The 19,326-nt window shown below is 41.5% G+C and overlaps 1 protein-coding gene across 31 annotated transcripts in view; it reads left to right on the plus strand.

Moving 5' to 3' along the window:
- SORBS1 (sorbin and SH3 domain containing 1) overlaps positions 1-19,326 on the plus strand; it is a 696,861-nt gene that overhangs the window by 551,593 nt on the left and 125,942 nt on the right. For 27 of the 31 annotated variants that reach the window (XM_063961529.1, XM_063961528.1, XM_063961554.1 and 24 more), the window contains 8 exons: positions 1,934-1,948; positions 2,044-2,156; positions 7,120-7,878; positions 8,356-8,706; positions 9,376-9,514; positions 11,182-11,211; positions 13,981-14,159; positions 14,585-14,648. In XM_063961529.1, coding sequence (XP_063817599.1) covers positions 1,934-1,948; positions 2,044-2,156; positions 7,120-7,878; positions 8,356-8,706; positions 9,376-9,514; positions 11,182-11,211; positions 13,981-14,159; positions 14,585-14,648 — 1,650 coding nt within the window. The remainder of the gene's footprint in view (positions 1-1,933; positions 1,949-2,043; positions 2,157-7,119; positions 7,879-8,355; positions 8,707-9,375; positions 9,515-11,181; positions 11,212-13,980; positions 14,160-14,584; positions 14,649-19,326) is intronic. The other 4 variants (XM_063961524.1, XM_063961542.1, XM_063961544.1 and 1 more) reach the window with 4 other exon arrangements.

The following is a 19,326-nucleotide window of genomic DNA, read 5'->3' on the forward strand; positions in this document are numbered from 1 at the left end:
CTGGACCCTGGGTGCACCCCTGGGGTCAAGGGAATGTCAGTCTGAGTCAAGTTGAGGCTTCACCATACTTGGGTGTGAACTTTAACACAATGAGCTAACACACAGCATGTATATCACAAATGCACTGTAACCCCAACTCATACCTCTCTTAATAAAGCCAATAGCATCACCTTGAATTGAGTGGAATTGGCATTTGGTACATAATGACTTAAAGGAATTACCATCTCAAGCAGTGACTCTCAAGACAATAGTCATGTGGCAGGGCTCAAGGATGTCACTGATTCAATGCCTATATCAAATTATTTTGTCAGTGCTAAACTTAAAATATTATTTTGGGTTTTATCTAATGTTTTATTACACCAAAGAGGCCCCAAGTTATACTACATACTACAAATTATTTAGAAAAAAAATAACTGCTAATAAATTAAAGGACAACTAAGATGTCATTCTGCTTTAAATAAAATATTATTTGGCCTGGGCATAAGAAACAAAATGGGAGCTCACAATTACTGTATATAGAAGCACGTAAAGCCAAAATCAGCTAGCGAAAATGTGTGACAAATACAAATTTATTATGTCATACACATGTTTGTGGACATGCAACCTTTCTTACAGGACTGCGGGAGTCTGCGTGCTGCTGTTTGCAGGGGCTGCGCTTAGTCAGGGTGCGGTCAGCATCACGGCAGTATAGATATCATGTGGCCGACACCAGATTGCCGACACCACTTTAAATCCATTACTGGTTATATTAAAAATGTTAGAACACTATATGAATATTGATAGGCTACTGCTGGTATACATATTAATGGTGTACTACTGGCATGAATATTGAAGGGGCACAGCAGGTATTACTTTGTGAAAGCACGTTTGTTATAATGTGAAGGCACATTGGAGGTTAGTAATCATTTCAGCACCGGAACTCTCTGCTGTCTTAGTCTACCACTGGGACCAGCACACGGAAAATGGGAACTTTCTTGACCACCTCAACCTTTTACCACGTGAAAATCATGTTTTTTCTCATTTGTTTTCCTTTTTAAACAAGCCCAATGCTGCTACATTTGCAACTTTGTTATCAGAGCGTGCTAGGTTGTGCGCAGTTTTCATGTCTGTGTTCATGATGCACGCAAAGGGGTGAATGTAATAGCCTGAGAGTTGTAGGCTGCCGTGAGATTTCAATTATTTACTGTAGCGGCAAGATTTAAAATAGCAATCATTAAAAAAGCAAAATCAAGTTGATTTTGTCTGTAAAACTATTGCTGCTTTAAACTTGCCTGCAAAATCTCTAAAATCTCACAGCTGCTTCAATGTGCAGGCTAATACATTTACTTCTAAGCAAAATGGATTGCAAGAGCAGGAATAATAATTTTAGTGTAAGGAGTCTTTAAGTACCCTGAAGGCTAATTTGCAATAGTGAATGAATATAGCAACTACTGCCAAAAAGCTGTTGTTCTGTATTATCACAGTTAGTGCTGTCATTTCACATTAGCCTTCCCCTGGAGCTATGTATATATATGAGTGCAAATCACATTCTGTAATTAGTGTCATTTCAAACACTTGACACTCAATGCTTTTTATAGGTTTTTAAAACTGATGCGTGCAGTTCCATATGTATTTTGTTCACGGGGGCCCAAATCACATCATGTTCACAGCTTTCAACCACTTGATTGTGTTTTCCCATTTAAACGGACAGAGTCAATGGACAATCCTTCCTTTATTTCTATGAAAGAATTCTTTGTGTCCCCAAAGGTCAGAAACAGTGAGGACACAATATGTAGCGCCAGTTACTATGGCACTCTGCATTAGCAATCTGTTGCGCGGCTGTCGGCTGCAGGATTCAAGCACTCAATAGATGTTCTTCTTTATGGGATTACTCCGTCTAACATTTTCTTTTTTCTTTTTCTTTGTTTGCTTAAATAAAATGGTGAATTGGCAGCAGAAGGAGAAGCAGGTAAGAAGATTTTAAATGGATGTATTTTCTGGAAGAATCAATAGTGGTTCTCTGTTGAAAGCCTCAAACTTTAAAATTCTTCTTCATCTACATAGATGACAGGCCTTCATCAGTAGCTGAGTCTAATGGGGATTCTCAGCCCTCTTCCCTGGTTGTTAAAGGATTTCGGAGCGTACGCCCTAATCTTCCATCTGATAGCAGGACACAGGTAATGTACTGTAATGCTGTATGCACCCATTCTATTTTCTCCTCTTGCCTCGATGTTCTATTTCTTTCTCTTTTTGAGGATATATGTTTTTATGGTTATGTGGTTCTAGGCTTTGTTCCAATATCAATCCTTTAATTTTGGCTTTTCATGTAACACTTATTAAACACATTTATTCACTTTATCACATCTTCATTACAGTATGTATTTCAAATAGTTAACCTTGTAAACTACTCGACCCTGGAGCTAATGAAGAATACATCTCATATCTGTTTAAACGTCTTCATTTTACAGTTATTTTAGTTATTTATGGAACTTTGCTATGTAAGAACTTGTCTCCATGATCAAATATTGTGCATAGAGATGAATGTAGAAATGTCCCAGATTACCAAGATAGGTCAGATGTACTAAACCTTGGAGAGTGATAAAGTGGAGGCAGATAAAGTACCAACCAATCTGCTACAAAGTTTTACTTTTCAAACACATCCTGTAACATGTTTAGGAGCTGTTTTGCTGATACTTTATCTCATTCAACTGTTATCACTCTCCAAGGCATTAGTACATTTCACCCAATATGAAAATCTTATTGCAAATCATCCATGAAATGACCCACCACTCAGCCCTTACTATGCACGGTCAGGGGTTACGCTATTAAGAACAGTGAAGTTCTAAAGAGGTATCATGTCTAGGATGATGGGGAAGTGGTGTACAATATGCAGGCTGAAAAAAATATCATTTAAAAAGACCCACATGAAGCATGTTCCATATAATAAAAATTTAATCTTTCTGAGCATTTCATTGTCCTCAGCATTGTTATGCTCCGGAGAACTGATTTTCCCTTTCCAGGTCTACTCTAACTGTCGCTGTGGTCATTGTTCAGCAAGTGTATGCCGGTGCCCTCGCTGCTGTGAAGAGGGGTCCATCAAACAGGAAGTCAGAAATCAGGATTAAGGGGCATATGTACCAAGTTTTGGAGAGAGAAAATTTGGAGAGAGATAAAGTACCAACCAGTCAGCTCCTGTCATTTCTGAAAACCCAGCCTGTAACATGGCAGTTGAGAGTCAATTGGCTGGTAGTTTATCTTCATCCACTTTATCTCTCGTCAAGGCTAAGGGGGACATTTACTAAGCAGTGATAAAAGTGGAGAAGTGAGCAAGTGGAGAAGATGCCAACGGCCACCAATCAGCTGCTCTGTATACTTTTATAGTATGCAAATTATAAATGTTACATCAATGCTGATTGGTTGCCCTGGGCTTCTCCACTGGTACACTTCTCCACTTTTATCACAGCTTAGTAAATGTCCCCCTTTGTACATAAACCCTTAATTTCTGTATCTAGGTGGCTACAGACCATTCCTTTGCCTGTTGCCATCATTCCTGCTGAAAAAAAAAGAGGCAGCCCCAGGAAACCATACAACTGCTTTAGGGGGACATGTACTAAGCAGTGATAAAAGTGGAGAAGTGAGACAGTGGAGAAATTGCCCCTTTCAACCAATCAGCTACTCTGTATACTTTTATAGTATGCAAATTATAAATGTTACGTCAATGCTGATTGGTTGCCATGGGCGACTTCTCCACTGGCTCACTTCTCCACTTTTATCACTGCTCAGTACATGTCCTCCTAAGTCTGTCGTACGTTATTAGTCTGCATGAAGGTGTTGTGATTACTAAAACTGTAGAAACTGCACAGATTACTGTACTTGAAGATAAATGTTACTATCACTTTCAATAACTTTGACTTGTTAAATGTTCTCCTAAGTAGTTCTCCATTTCATCTTTATTTGGGGTGTTAAATAAATCATGACAGTGATGGGACAGTGTGGACCCTGTTTATTACATGCATCACAATTGTGCATTTGAACTACAGTGTATAATGGATTGTATTACAATAGTCACTAGTACACCAAGGAAATCAATGTCCTGTAGAAGTGTAATACAAAGTTTGTCCCATTGCAAGTCAAGTCATGATCTAATCTCCAAGACCTCTTAGGTGTTTTCCAGGGTGGAAAATTCAGTTCTCCCTACTGTAAAGCTGGGAACACCTGTGTACATGCATTCTCCCAGCTCTGTATCTAATTAAAATAATCCCATTACAGAAAATTACGTTTTGTTTCCGCCCAATCACGCACAATCTCTTCATTTAGGAAAATATAGCTACGTCCTTCAATTGGCAAACTTTGTCTCAGATGCCACCATTTGTGTACATTTGCAAATCCATCAGTTCCTTATAAAATTTGTTGCAGTCGTGTAAAATAGACACGTTATCACAACAATGAATTTGCACTGCGGATATAAACATTTATGGTACATTAATGACCTGTAGAGTTTTTTCTTTCCAGGGCTGGAAAATCAGTTCTAGGATCAGAGCTGAGCAGCAATGGATGTAGGCCCTCATTCCGAGTTGTTCGCTCGCTAGCCGCTTTTCGCAGCAGTGCACACGCTAAGCCGCCGCCCTCTGGGAGTGAATCTTAGCTTAGCTGAATTGCGAACGAAAGATTTGCAATATTGCGAAAAGATTTTTCTTTGCAGTTTCTGAGTAGCTCGAGACTTACTCTTCCAGTGCGATCAGTTCAGTGCTTGTCGTTCCTGGTTTGACGTCACAAACACACCCAGCGTTCGCCCAGACACTCCCCTGTTTCTCCAGCCACTCCCGCGTTTTTCCCAGAAACGGCAGCGTTTTTTCACACACTCCCATAAAACGGCCAGTTTCCGCCCAGAAACACCCACTTCCTGTCAATCACACTCCGATCAGCAGAACGAAGAAAAAACCTCGTAATGCCGTGAGTAAAATTCCTAACTGCATAGCAAATTTACTTGGTGCAGTCGCACTGCGGACATTGCGCATGCGCATTAGCGACTAATCGCTCCGTTGCGAGAAAAAAATAACGAGCGAACAACTCGGAATGACCCCCATTATCCATATTGTTCTGAAAAAGTCTGTTATGTTTTTGTTTTTTTGTTCAATGATATGATATAGTTGAGTACCACTCTGGAGAATGGGGGTGTGAGCAGGATGACCAATGAGAAGTTGCAATGTTTGTAATTAATGCATTTTTATTGGTCTACCACTCTGAATATATCAACTTCTCCAACTTTCCACTAGCCCAGAGCCCAGGGAAAAGCGGTAATTAGGATAAGACACCTGGGTTGTATACACAAGAGAGTAGGTGGTAATGCAGATTTAAATATAAGAAAATAGTCTTATTATAAAGATATTGTCTGGCCTGGAAAAAGAGGAGACTAAGGGCCTACTTCAGTCGTGATCGCTGGGCAGTGATTTTTGGTGTCCTGCGATCAGATAGTTGCCGCCTACAGGGGGAGGGTATTTGAGCTGTACAAGTGTGCGAACGCATGTGTAGCAGAGCTGCACAAACTGATTTTGTGCAGTCTCTGCGCAGCCCAGGACTTACTCAGCTGCTGCAATCACTTTAGCCTGTCCGGGACCGGAATTGACATCAGACACCCTCCCTGAAAACGCTTGGACACGCCTGCGTTTTTCCAGACACTCCCAGAAAATGGTCAGTTGCCACCCACAAACGCCCTCTACCTGTTAATCTCCCTGCGTTTGGCCCGTGCGATCACTTTTTTTGCACCATCCCGTCGCTATGCACCGATGCCTGGTGCAGTTGTCTAACGCGCCTGCGCATTGTGGTGCAGTTCGGACCTGATCGCAGGCTGTGAGAAAACACAGCCTAGCAATCAGGTCTGTATTACCCCCAAAGAGCCATCTTTAGCCAGGAAAAAAAGTTACTCATGTTAGGCTCTAGCTGTAACTATAGGCGCCACTGTCATCTGGCTTCTCAGCTTTGTCCAATACAGATGTAAAAATAGATTCACATAAAAGCCCTTCTGTTATGTAACATGTTACATCAGTATAATTAGGACATGTATTTGTTGTTCACTGAATTATAGGAGCTCCTTGGAAATGGAACTAAAATACAGTGCATCAAAACTACTTTTACCACTCATCTAAGGAGGTGGAGTTAGATATAATAAATAAAATAAAAATATAATGACACAATTATCATTGCCGTATAATAACACCAAAGCAGTGTTCCTGGCTATTATCAAGGAACGATTGCCCACAAGGCAACCCAGACGTGGTTAATTTCAGAACTTTTCAGGGGGTGTTGAATATAGATTGCAGAATTATTTCCCTATTTTACAAAGGACTTGTACTTTTTTTTTTGTCCTTCCTTGTTGATAAGTTCTAAGGATTCAACGCTGAATAAATCTGTATAAGTAGAAGATACAAATTCCACTAGCAAACTGCAGTCTTAGGGCCTAATTCAGCAAGAGAAATTGCAAAGCTACAACTCGCCTCTCTAGCATGTGGGGGGCTGCCCAGCATAGGGCAAGGCCGCCCGTGTGCCGAGTCCCCCTTCCCCGCTGAAATGTGAGCACACCACTAAACAGTGATGCGCATGCATCTGCGAAGGCAGTCGTTGGGCTGGCAAGTTTCGGGTTGCAGCGGCTGTGTGTGATGTCACACAGCCACTGTGGCCCACCCTGCAAATGGTTTAGACACGCCTCCGTTGTCCAGGCCGCAACCCTCCCAATGCCGCCACGACTTCCCCAAAATTCTGCGGCGGCGCCCCCCGTTGGAACTTAGATTGCGATCGCGTATGTGCAGAAGTTTAGAATTCTCCAAACAGCAATTTCCGCACTTTAACAACTGATGCTGAATCAGGCCCTTAGTAGACTGAAATATGTCAGCAGTGTTGGTCATTGTAGATGAGCTATGCTAGAAGTAGCTTCCAGTCTATCATCGGTCCTGTTATAGCACATGACATACAGCAGCACATCATTGCACCACACCCCCTGTCAGGCAGCACACATACAGATAGATGTGACAGATCCATTTCTGCTTTTAAAGTTTGAGATTTCCACTTTCCTTGTGATTCTCATTTTCTGACAATGTCTTCCTTTTCTTTTTGGTTTACATTGTGCCTTCATAAACCATGTAGAAAGCTCCCCCTCCCCCAATCCCTCCTCTTCCCAAAGAGGAAAGCTTTGCATGGCGCCCGCACACTAACACTAAGCTGTCTTACTTAAAACCAGTGCCCATCTTGGATGGTCTCTACCTGAGTGCTCCCAAGCCTTATACCCCGCATGCCGCTAGCACCTCACGCACTACACTTTGTATTCCCACTGCTAACCAAGAACTCTGTGCAGATCACAGTGATGTCCCTGCCTCACTCATCCACTATGCTGATGGCAGTTCCTTGCTGTCACACACGTCACCAGAACACCAGCCCAGCCAGTGCAGAAGCGCGGATAGCCGTGCTGCTGGAATGAATTTCAGTCATGAGCCCAAAGCCGATAAAAAGGTCAGCAGTCTATATGTAGCTTGTTTATCTAACAGCACTGGCTCAGCTGCATCTGAAAATCCCACCAGCGTTGCACATGATAAAACAGAGGTTGCTGAATTGGGAGCTGATGTAACTAAATCACCAGCCACGAACATTGTTTCTTCGATAATAGACACCGGAAAATCCCCACCTCCCATCCCTCCCAGGCCATTCTCTGACCCTGTCCCAAGTAAAGATTCTATTAGCTATGGTGAAACAGATACTTTCTGGAATCAGTGTCCTTTACATCAAGATATGGGACGCACAGAGCCAGACACACACCATCCTGCTGGCCGTCTCCACATGACTGCAAAGGAGCCCCACTTTACATCAAAGGCAAAACGTTCCCCAAGGGCACAGAGATCCCGTGGCATGGTACTTGTTTCCATATATATATATATATTACTGTACCTTCCATTCTCCTCTTCTCTGCACTAATACCAATGTGTTAATGTCTTTGTACTGTATGTCTAGCTGGAATAATCTTTGTTACTTTTCCAGTACACTAATGCTCTTGTTATATAGCACAATCTTTTACTTATTTTGTCTGTACTTTATATCTTTTCCAATTACTATTAACTATATTCACTCTTGCAGGACAGTCAGGATTCTGGGCAATGTTTTTAGGGCAGAAAGAATTGTTGTAGTGACTTTATTTTATTAGTATTTATTTTGGTGACGATTTTGCTCTTAGTGTCAATGATTGTATGCTTGATGTACCACAGTTGTGCAATCTCTCTTCGAGCCTCTGCCGCATGGTTTTATCTGACATGTGACGGCATGTCATGTCACGTCTGCACACTTTACGTGTATAAGTTTCCCTCCTGCGTAACGACACCTTATTTCCCACAGGATGGCACTTCAATCACAGCTCAGCCTGAGGTTATAGTAATCCCACTCATCCAGGTTAAAGTTGAAAGAGAGCAAGAAGGCACTTCCAGCACTCCACCGCCACCTCTCGTGCCCGCTGGCAAACTCTCAGCATCCCCAGAACTTGTCACCTCTAACTTGGCTTTTCCGACACTTGATGATTTTATTCCCCCTCATCTGCAAAAGGGAGCAAACCATATACCCGGCTCTCCCAATTTTTCTATACCAAACAATCTACCGCCTTGCTCTCCAACTCCTTCACTGGTTCCACCGGTAACAGAAGACTCACACAGAGTCTCGGAACTTGATAACCGTGGAGCCACCTTACACACAGTAAGCTGCTGATTCCCTCACTATATACTCACAACATAAGACTTCCGTGCTAGCTTACTAAACACCAACAGGTCAATTCCTGCCTTCTGCCAGAAAAGCATGATTAACCCTCTCTTATTATCTCACATTATTGCATGTATTCTATTTACTGGATTTTGATTTTGTCTCCGAAATGCTGTGCCTGTATCTATGCAAATAGTTCTTTACTCTAAATCATATAATGGCATATGTGTCTATGAACCGTTATATGGAACTGTAAATAAACAAACTGTACAATGCGTGTAATGCCATCTTCCTCTCTCCCGGCGATAACACACCTGTTTTGCATAGTTTGAGCGACTCTCCAGGCGTCAAGTTGTCTATGTCTAGAGTGACGATGCAAAGCTTATTTTTCTCTTCGTCCCAATGAAACCCAGGGAAGGGTTCCAGTTTCATTTGATACTGCATGTGTTTTGCATGTCTGACTAGTTACCGTTAGAGAGATCCTGTCACTCTTCTCACAAACTTGGTAGATGTTCTAACAGAGTAAAATATACCACTGAGTGAGCGCTAATAGAGTGGTATGGATTGCAGATTATTTCAGAGGAGTAAAGCGGCGTTCTCATGTCGCAGTTTTTAGTGAGTTTGCCATTTACAAGTGTGAATAAATACGGTGTACTTTGTTTCCAGGAGCCTGTGGTAAACGAAGTTCCTGCTCCTAGTTTGAGCAATGACAAACCTTCCTCATTTGCACCAATAAGCAAGCCTTCAGTGTATCCATCAACTACCACTGTGAATCCTACCATAGTGCTGTTGCAGCATAATCGAGGTAAGGTTAGCTTGGTAACGGGCGGTAAGATTGGGAAGATTGCAGAGCATTGCTCTTTGACTGTCTGGTGCTCTTATATTTGCTCAACTCTTCATGTGCCACTATCGTGTGTGTGTGATCATTTGATACCCTTGTGTAATTGCCACATCTTGCTTTGGTCAGTAAGCGCAGGTTCTTGTGAAGAATTAGTGGTGGTGCCTGCTGCAAAATCTTACTTATGAATATTATATATATATATATATATATATAAAGACTACAAAGCCATATTTGCAGTTAGTTCTTGCGCTTGATGGACTTAGCTGCATTATATAACATAGACTGTAATTGCTTTTCCTTATACATGTTATTGTTATCTGACCTCTTACTGCCCACACACAACACACACATGGGCCTGTGGAATGTCACAGTTCCTGAATAAAATGTTCCTATTATAAACAGCAGATTAATCACTGAGTACTATCTAGGAATCCTCTCTCACGCAGTTATAAACACATATTTGTAGCAAAAAAAATGTGCATTGTAAATGATATGCACTAGGTTTAATGGCTAAACATTCTCACATCTGTCAATGTAATGCAATCGAGGACATATGTTTTTTCAATATACAGCCTTATGAAAGTAGGATTTTGGCACTTGCTGATCTGGAATACAGCAACTTGAATATCACCTTATATTTTAATAAAGCATACTATGCACATATTTATAAACCCAGAATTTAGACTACCTGTACATACTGTATGTGTGTTTGTTGTACATGCAAAGCTTACTGAACCAGTGTTTGACTGAGGTAGACCAGCCTGTTGTTTTCATCTTAATTATATTACAAAGGCCATTGTTCCCTTAATATTACAGATTGATTACATTGTAAATTATAGTTTTACTCTTTGCTGTTTCCAAAACTTTTCACATACATGCAGTTTTAACCCAACTAGCCCATCATCCTACTGTATGTGGGCCTCATTCTGAAGAATCTTATCCAAATGGATCTGAATCAGTATTTTAGGCTGATTAATCCCATTGGCCGATGACCTCCAGTGGAGCCTAAGTGAGTTTCGTGGCTGTCCAGAAAGGGAGTACTTGGCAGCCAGATACACTGTACTGTTTGGTTGACCAGCCTGAATCAGAGCAATGTGTCATCCATTCAGAGACCAGGCCGAGTGACTGGATTACACCATGAGGGCAATGCTGGAGGGGAAGGGGGACCAAACCTCGCAAAATTGATTACTGGCCACATAAATTACGTTTGGGATAATTATTGCCCCATGCATTATATTTGCAATAGTTTGTGAGCCACTGCTTTGTCTAATATATTGTTGACGTATTTTTTTTTTATACTTTGAATGTCCACTGATTGTGCCACTTGACATTCTTGCTTGTTTTCCACTAATTGCGCATTATCTAGCTGTCTGTCTATCTATCTATCTATCTATCTATCTATCTATCTATCTATCTATCTATCTATCTATATGTATTGTCCGCTGGCTGACTCAGTCTGTTCGGCTCTTTTGTCTTTTGATGCATTCGGATTTGTTCTTGACAGATTCCTTCTTGCATTGGTCACCAGTTGATTCTCTCAGTATTACTGCCTATAGTTTGTATTTGCAATGCATGATGGGACTGTTCACCTGTCTTACACATACTTTCCTGCCTCTTTTTTTTTACCACAGAGCAGCAAAAACGGCTTAGTAGCTTGCCAGGTAGGACACTGATGCCACCTATGCTTGTTATTTTTGCTTGTGCTTCCATTTTAGTGAGCATTGGACACCCTTCTAATCTGCTCTTTCTCAGTGAAGATTAAAGGACATAAGTACATGTTGTGTATGAATAATAGATGTAATATTATATACAGATTTACATGTGTAAAATGTATGTAGTCACTTGTGTAGTACAGAGTATGAGCTCATACCTCCCAGTTTTTTCAGTATTTAAAAATTTGGGGAAAATAGACTCCCCTGTCCGAATAAACCAGAACCAAACACTTTTTGCCAAACCGCTACACCTTTTACAGCCTGTGAATTGTGACTGTCCTGCAAATCGGGAATATCACTAGGAGCGCAAATTCATAAATATCAACCACGATATGCATAAAAGGTTATAATTCAACTATATTCACTTTATTCCTCAAATAACTGGTGTTTCACCCAAAAGTGGGTATTTTGGGTATGATCTGGGCATGGTGTGGGTGGAACCGGGGCAATACTTCTTATGTCTCAATGTTGGGGGTATGGTTCACGTACTGCCTACACACTGTGCAGGGAGCCATGTAGTAGACTGTACCAATATGCTTGAGCACGCAGCCAGGAACCAATGGCCTCACATAGGGGAAATTATGTGGGCTGAACGAATATTATGAAAATGCAGTCCATCATCATCATCATCACTAGAAAGTTGTCACATCATCAGATGCAACACTAGGAAGACGTGACATTACCAAGTCATGAGATACAAAGGTCCAAAGATAAGTGATGATGATGGTGGTGGGCTGCATTTTCATAAATATTACTTCCACTCACATCAGTTCCTGCCCCACAATTTCATGAAGAGTCATTCGATCAATTGCTAGTGCACACACAACAGTCCTTCACAAGCGTAGGCTAGACAACTATAATGTTGTTGAAAAAATACTTGATTTTCAGATAGGTAAAGAGACCACTTCAGTCCAGATCCATTAATGTGATACGTCCTAAGTATTCCCTTTACCAGAGTGTTGGTATGGGAATAAGACTGAAGATCATTATGGGATGGCTTCTGTGGTAGCTTTAAGTTCTCTTTTGTATGGCCATACAGTATTTATACCATACTGTACATACAAAAACACCCAAAATGCTGTCACTATAGATAATGGCCAAATAGGTTTAATGGATGCTCTATCCCGTAACCTCAAAGCAACAACATACTGTGGCGCTCTGGCTATAACTTAATAAGGCAAACTTTACCTGCTACCATAAAAAGGTAATTTACAGATAAAAATCGCCACTTGTATCAGCTCTTCTAATATTCCAACATTATTAAATAACAGTATCACATGGTGCTGCAAATAAAATAAAATATTAGGCATTGCAGAAAATGCTACATTTATATCTATGATTCAGATAGTCTTGCTAAACCCCGCGCCCCCTTCTCCCTGATAGGATCTTTCTATATAGGACTAAATGAGTGGAATAAGAAATGCAGACGACTGGAATAAATTTGATTTCTAATTGCTGCTGTCACTAGAACATGATTAGTTCTCTGTGTAATGAGGGCTGTATTAGTCTCAGTACTGCCACACATCTCACTGGCATTCTACATGAATAAAACATGCAGCTACTTTCTTCGGGCCTGAGTATGGGGCAGATAATATTGTGCTGATAGTAAATGGATTTCTGGGTCTGAGCTGACACAAGTGATAGTGATACATGTACACTATAAACTACTGCAACTAATTTAGTAAAATGGTTAATTTACTAAGCTCATCGCTTTAATATTCTTCAGAAACAATGTCTTATTATAAAGAAGTAAAGTTGATTTCACCTGCAAGCCTAGTTCCTTCTCATAAACGTAGTGCCTTGATGTGGCTCAGACAGGACAGTTTGATGACTTCTAATAACCATAGAATTTACTGTATGTTACACCATTCATGAAACCGCTGGACATATTAACCGCAGGTCCTCAGTATAAAGGTAATACACCATTCCTACACTATTTATTTACCTCTAATTGAGTGGGACCTGTCCTACTGCCTGGCTCATCATGTGTCACTATGACCATAATCTTTTAAAACTGAAACGTTAATGGTTAAAGATGATTTCTCACCATGGGGCTGACGCAGAGATAAATTTACGCCTTACTGCGTATGCAACAAAACCAACCTTACGCATGTACAAGTGATGCAGAGCCATACTCATTGTACCAACACTTCAAACTGAAGAAACGTATTTGGGCTGCATACAGCATTCTAAGCATAAATACGCCAGTTAGGAGACCTATCCTTTACCGTTAGTATATGGTAGCACATGATGCATCGCAGGAAGCGTGCATATCTACATACGAGTTTGGGTGCAACAAACATTTAATTTCTGTCCATCCCTGCACCAGAGCTATATAGATATATTATACATGGATACATAAGCCAGGTGACTCTTTTGGCCATCTGAAGTTATGGTCTGTAAAGAACCTATATTGGGCGCATCTGACCGAGTTATGGTTAAAGTGAAACTTTACATTTGTCACTATGCATCAATCCCCTGCTAATAACATATGTACAGTCTCTTCACTCCTTTGACTTAGAAGAACAGCATGTTACACTACAAACCAGGTGTTTAGTACTATAGTCAGCCCATGGCTCATAGTAACACTTCTAGAATGTATTTTTACAGCAGGTTTGTTCATTTCCAGTGTGACCATTCTGTAGCATAGGCTTTCTGTCCCGTTTGAGAACATACCGTGCCAGCAGTGTCATGAGATGGCTTTGTGTTAAATCCCAGATCCTGTGCTAGACGGCTATGCCAGGGAGAAAGCAGAACCAGTGACTTCTGTCCAGGAGAGGAGAAGCGCAGATAATCCCCCAGTGCACAAAACAGTACTGGATAACACAAGAAGAGAGGTCTCCTCGCCACATTACCCGGGAGATTTGTCAATGGACGAAGTAGGAATACCACTGCGGGTAAGGCACCTGGCGCTGCGTTTGTGTCTGTCAGTGGGTGTTTGTATATACAGTATGTGTGCGGTATCTGTATATATGATAACCGTGAACTTGTTATGGTAATTGAGCTTGATATGTGGTCTGACTGGTGTCTTCTCAGCACCAGTGATTCACCAGGCTGCAGTCAGCTAGTAGTGTTTCAGTTACAAAAATAACAGTTTCATATTGAAACACAAGTCACTCAGTAATTTCTCTTCCCTGCAGTTACACTGTATATCCTGCGTTTTACTTTCTGATGAGCTGCTGAAACGTTTGCATTTATATGTGTTACTGTTATTAGTAGCTTTTTGTATTTGTATACATAAACGTGTATTTTAGGTTTAGTTGTGCTTTTGCTACCCATATTCTGCCCCCAATATGGATAATCCTGTTTATTTATTTTGAAGAACACAGAAAGATCAAAGGATTGGTACAAAACCATGTTCAAGCAAATCCACCGCCTGAATAGAGGTAATGATGATATTCTCTATTGCTTTATGTAATAGCTATTCTTTCCCTGAAAAATAATTATCATTAAGAACCACACCATCTAGCGCTCTGACCCCCCTCTTACCCTTTCTCTATTCATATAGAAACTTGTTTGAAGTTATACATATGCAGTGTTTTTATTTTTTATTTAAGATACACCTCTCCATACTGCTCATACACCCCTGCAGGAAAAAACTGCATTACATAAAGGTTACTGGTGTATTAGCTATTTTGTTGCTGTAACACCGATCAGGACAGTACATCATACAAATATAACTCGTACATGTACGTTTATAAAAAGATGACGGACATATGAATGTAGGAAAGGCAGAGTGTTCTAAAAATGTCAGATTACAGTAAATGAAACTCACTGGAATTTCGTAGAGCCATTTTAGGCATGGGACAGAGTACCTAGAGTATTTATGGATTTATTTATTTTGAAAGTTCTACTTCCCATTTCATTTTATTGCAGTAACGCAGATTGTACAAACAGCCAAAAAATGTGCCCTATACTGTCTCTCTCTAGTCATTGTTAAGTTACGTTACGTTTTACTAGGGCCTAAGCAGCTATTGGTGTTCAGTCTTAACTCTGGGTATGGCTCATGAGATCTACATAACAAAGGTCTACAGTCATTAGGTTGACAACTATTGGTCAATATGCATTAGGTTGACAGGGTCAAAAGACACATGAAATGGTTAACCTGACAGAAGGCCGATAGTGGGAAAGGTCGACAGGGTAAAATGGCCGACATGAGAAAATATCGACATAAAAAAAAAGTCGACCCGCATTTGGGGTCATTTTCGTGGTCAAAGTATGTGGAACCCCAATTAGTGTACTGCGTCCCTTCGCATGGCTCCCTTCGCTCATCATGCTTCGGGCAAGGTTACTGTTCCCAATCGTAGTCCACGTGGATGGGAAAGTATGAAAAACTTGTTTCATATAATTGCCCCTTTAAATCCAGTGACCGAGTGCTGCTTTGTTCAGCACTGCTTAGTAAATTTACCCCTGAGAGTTATAAAAGGGAAGGAGCAGGGTCTCCCAGCAGCACAGACTAGTGATAAACTGAAGCAGGAAGTTTGTGATGTGAAGCACACTTATATATTAAATTAAATTCATATATGCAACTTGAGTTTAATAGTTGCCCGCTGTCCTGAATAATCAGTCACAACATATTACTGCCTAGGCTAATTATTTCAGTCATTACCAATCTAATTGTCATTTAATACTGTGTGGTTGCTGTTAAACTGTTTACAGTCAGCAGACACCAAGCCATTAAATTATAGAATGTTCTCTTGTCTTAATAAATCACACTTGTTTTTTCACTGCAGAAGTCTGACCTAATTAATTTGAAGTCTTTATTTGTGTGCAATTAAATATCACCCTGTAAGAAATGTGTGCACAGAAGTCACAGACTGCTACGTCAGTGTAACTCATATGAGTACACAGTGTCGGACTGGGGCATGTAGGGCCCACCGGGGGAATGCAGTGGTAGGGGCCCATGATTAGAGGTGTAGCCAGTCCAGAGGGGGTGTGGCCTGTCACCTCATTGGTTTGACCAATGATTAGAGAGTGCAACGTCTGGGCCCTTTCATAAATATATACAGTAAATTCAGCTGCTGCATGCATGATATTGTACCAGATTACTTATCAGCAATACACTCTAGAAAATACACCATAGGCCAGTATAAGGTAACATATGTATAATTCAAGTGCACAGTCTGGAACCTGATCCTTAGAGCAGGAGAAGAGCACACACCATGTGATCTTTTAGAAGCATTGTTTTTATTTTAGTTATTTTATTCACTGTAATATAATAAACTTTAACTATACAAAATGTCCATTTTATTTCCTATATACACACAGACATATGTATATATACAATTAGTGTCCAAATTATTATGACCACCGGGTTAGTATTTTGTTGGGCCACTTTTGCCCCTAATACGGCTTGAATTCTTTTAGGCATGGATTCTACTAACTGTCCACATGAAAGGGCCCAGACACTGCCATGAAAATATGCCCCATACCATAATGTAGCCTCCATCTGCCTAAAGAGTCATGGTGAAGCAAGAAGTATCCAGGCTTTTGTGCTGTGGTCTCCATATCCTCACCCTACCATCTGCATGGTGTAATTGAAAACGTGATTTGTCACACCACATGGCCAGTTTCCAATCATTTACTGTCAAATTCCTGCGCTCGATTGCAAATTAGAGGCATTTCACTCTGTTTTCAGTACATAGCAATGGCGTATAGACATCCTTCTGCTTCTGTAGCATAGTTGCCTACCCTCCCTCATTCTGCAGGAGACTCCCTGAAATAGCAGCAATCTCCCTCACTCCCTGAATGGTCCCTCAATCTCCCTAAAAAAAAAAAGAAATCATAGATACATACATTTAAATGGTATCATCAGTGCCATTTCCATATATTGGTTATAAGGCACAATGATCCCCATGGCTACATGCATTTTTAAGGTTTCTTGTGGCCACTTACAGTATATGGAACCTCTTGTAAAACACAATACACAAACAAATCTTGCAAAATATAGGAGTCTTTTAGTAGATCTTACTAACTTTGGGGCTCATTTCATTTGGATGTAAGTCATTTTCATGACACACCTCTCAGATGTAGCAGAACATGTCCGCACTGATAGGTGTCACTTTCACAATCTCCCTGAAATGCTTTTTCAAAAGTAGGCAAGTATGTTCTGTAGCCCATACAATGTAATGTGTGGTGTACTGTTCACTGAGAGACCATCTGAATTGGTCACAGGCCTTGCACTCAGACATAGTTTTTTCATCTGCTGGTTCAGTCTGTGTTAACAGGTACCGCCCTCATACAATTCACCACAGTGCAGACGTTTTGCTAAGCGCCAACAATCATTTCACATTCAAAGTCCATCATCTAGAGCAGGCATGTCCAAACTGCGGCCCTCCAGCTGTTGAGAAACTACACATCCCAGCATGCCCTGACACAGCTTTAGCATTCTCTGACAGCAAAACTGTGTCAGGGCATGCTGGGATATGTAGTTTCACAACAGCTGGAGGGCCGCAGTTTGGACATGCCTGATCTAGAGAGAAAGATCTGCACATAATGTAAAGGGACTCCTCTAAAATAATGCATACCATTGTATTTTGGTGCCCCCTAGTGGCTTGTTTAATGCATTTTATTTTATTTATGTGAATTCCTTATATACCGTAGATATTTCTAATGATATATAATACATTCATGTATATGTTTGAATAGATAGATAGATAGATAGATAGATAGATAGATAGATAGATAGATAGATAGATATTGTAAGCTTTTAATAAATAAATAAAATGATAGATAGATAGATAGATAGATAGATAGATAGATAGATAGATAGATAGATAGATATGCAGTTGACCCCTCTGGTCGCGGTGGGTGCGGGGTTCATGACATAGTAATATTGGGGGTCATTCCGCCAATCAGATAGTCGCCGCCTATGGGGGAGTGTATTTTCGCTTTGCAAGTGTGCGAACGCTTGTGCAGCCGAGCGGGACGAAAAAGTTTTGTGCAGTTTCTGAGTAGGTCTGAACTTACTCAGCCGCTGCGATCACTTCAGCCTGTCCGGTCCCGGAATTGACATCAGACACCCGCCCAGCAATGATCCGCTTTGTATCCGTACCACGTGCCTGTGCATTGCAGTGCATACACATGCGCAGTTTTGCCGAGTTTTGACCTGATCACAGCTCTGCAAAAAAAAGCTAGCATGCGATCAGGTCGGAATGTCCCCCATTGTTCTTTACAGGTGGCCTACAGGTCCCAGCAAGCCTGCCCAAGCATGCCGGCACTTGGAGAACCACAAGTGTCAGCATGCCCGGACATTAAGGGCCTGCTGGCACCTGTAGTCCTCCTGTAAAGAAAATATTTAAATAAATACACAACACAATTTAGTTTAAAAAGTTTATTGTGCTGCATCTTCACCTGGGTGGGCGGCGGCCTTTGGGCAGCTCTTTTGCATGGCCGCTGCCTCCCAGGACTTCCAGGTGTCTTCTGTCTTCGGGAGCTCTTGCATGCTCCCTCTCTGCCAGTGGACTGACAGCCGCTGCCTCATTCTGGCTTTTATAAGCCAGTCCCGAGGGGCGGATCGATGATGCGGCAAGCCGTGATTGGCTCGCGGCAGCCATCTTAGATTTCAAAAATGCTGCTAACGGCGCGCTTTTTGAAATTGGAACCGCTCCGCTGCCGAACTCTGCAAATATGACAGGCAGGGACTGTATCTTCTTGGATCCAGGCCTTCCATCTTGCCAACCGGGTCCCGCCACCGCCGCTAATGCCGCACATCCCCGCTGCCCAACAAGTGATGACAGCGGATCCATCACTGGACAGCTGTATCCAGTGACAGATCCGTTGTCCAATCACATCTGCGTGATTGACATGGGCGTGCTTTCATGTGCAGTGAAACCACGCCCCTGTAACCGAGGCACTTATACATGTGCCGCTTCTCATGCTATTTCCAATGGGCTTTTAATGCTCATGGCTTGGCCCTGCCCCCGCCCGCTCCAGCAGCTTTCCTATTATCAATGGAAGGCACTGTTATTGGTGCCTCCTAAACCTATTTTCTCTAACGTCCTAAGTGGATGCTGGGGACTCCGTAAGGACCATGGGGAATAGCGGCTCCGCAGGAGACTGGGC

The sequence above is a fragment of the Pseudophryne corroboree genome, chromosome 3, assembly GCF_028390025.1.
Source record: "Pseudophryne corroboree isolate aPseCor3 chromosome 3, aPseCor3.hap2, whole genome shotgun sequence".
Taxonomy (NCBI): Eukaryota; Metazoa; Chordata; class Amphibia; order Anura; family Myobatrachidae; genus Pseudophryne; species Pseudophryne corroboree.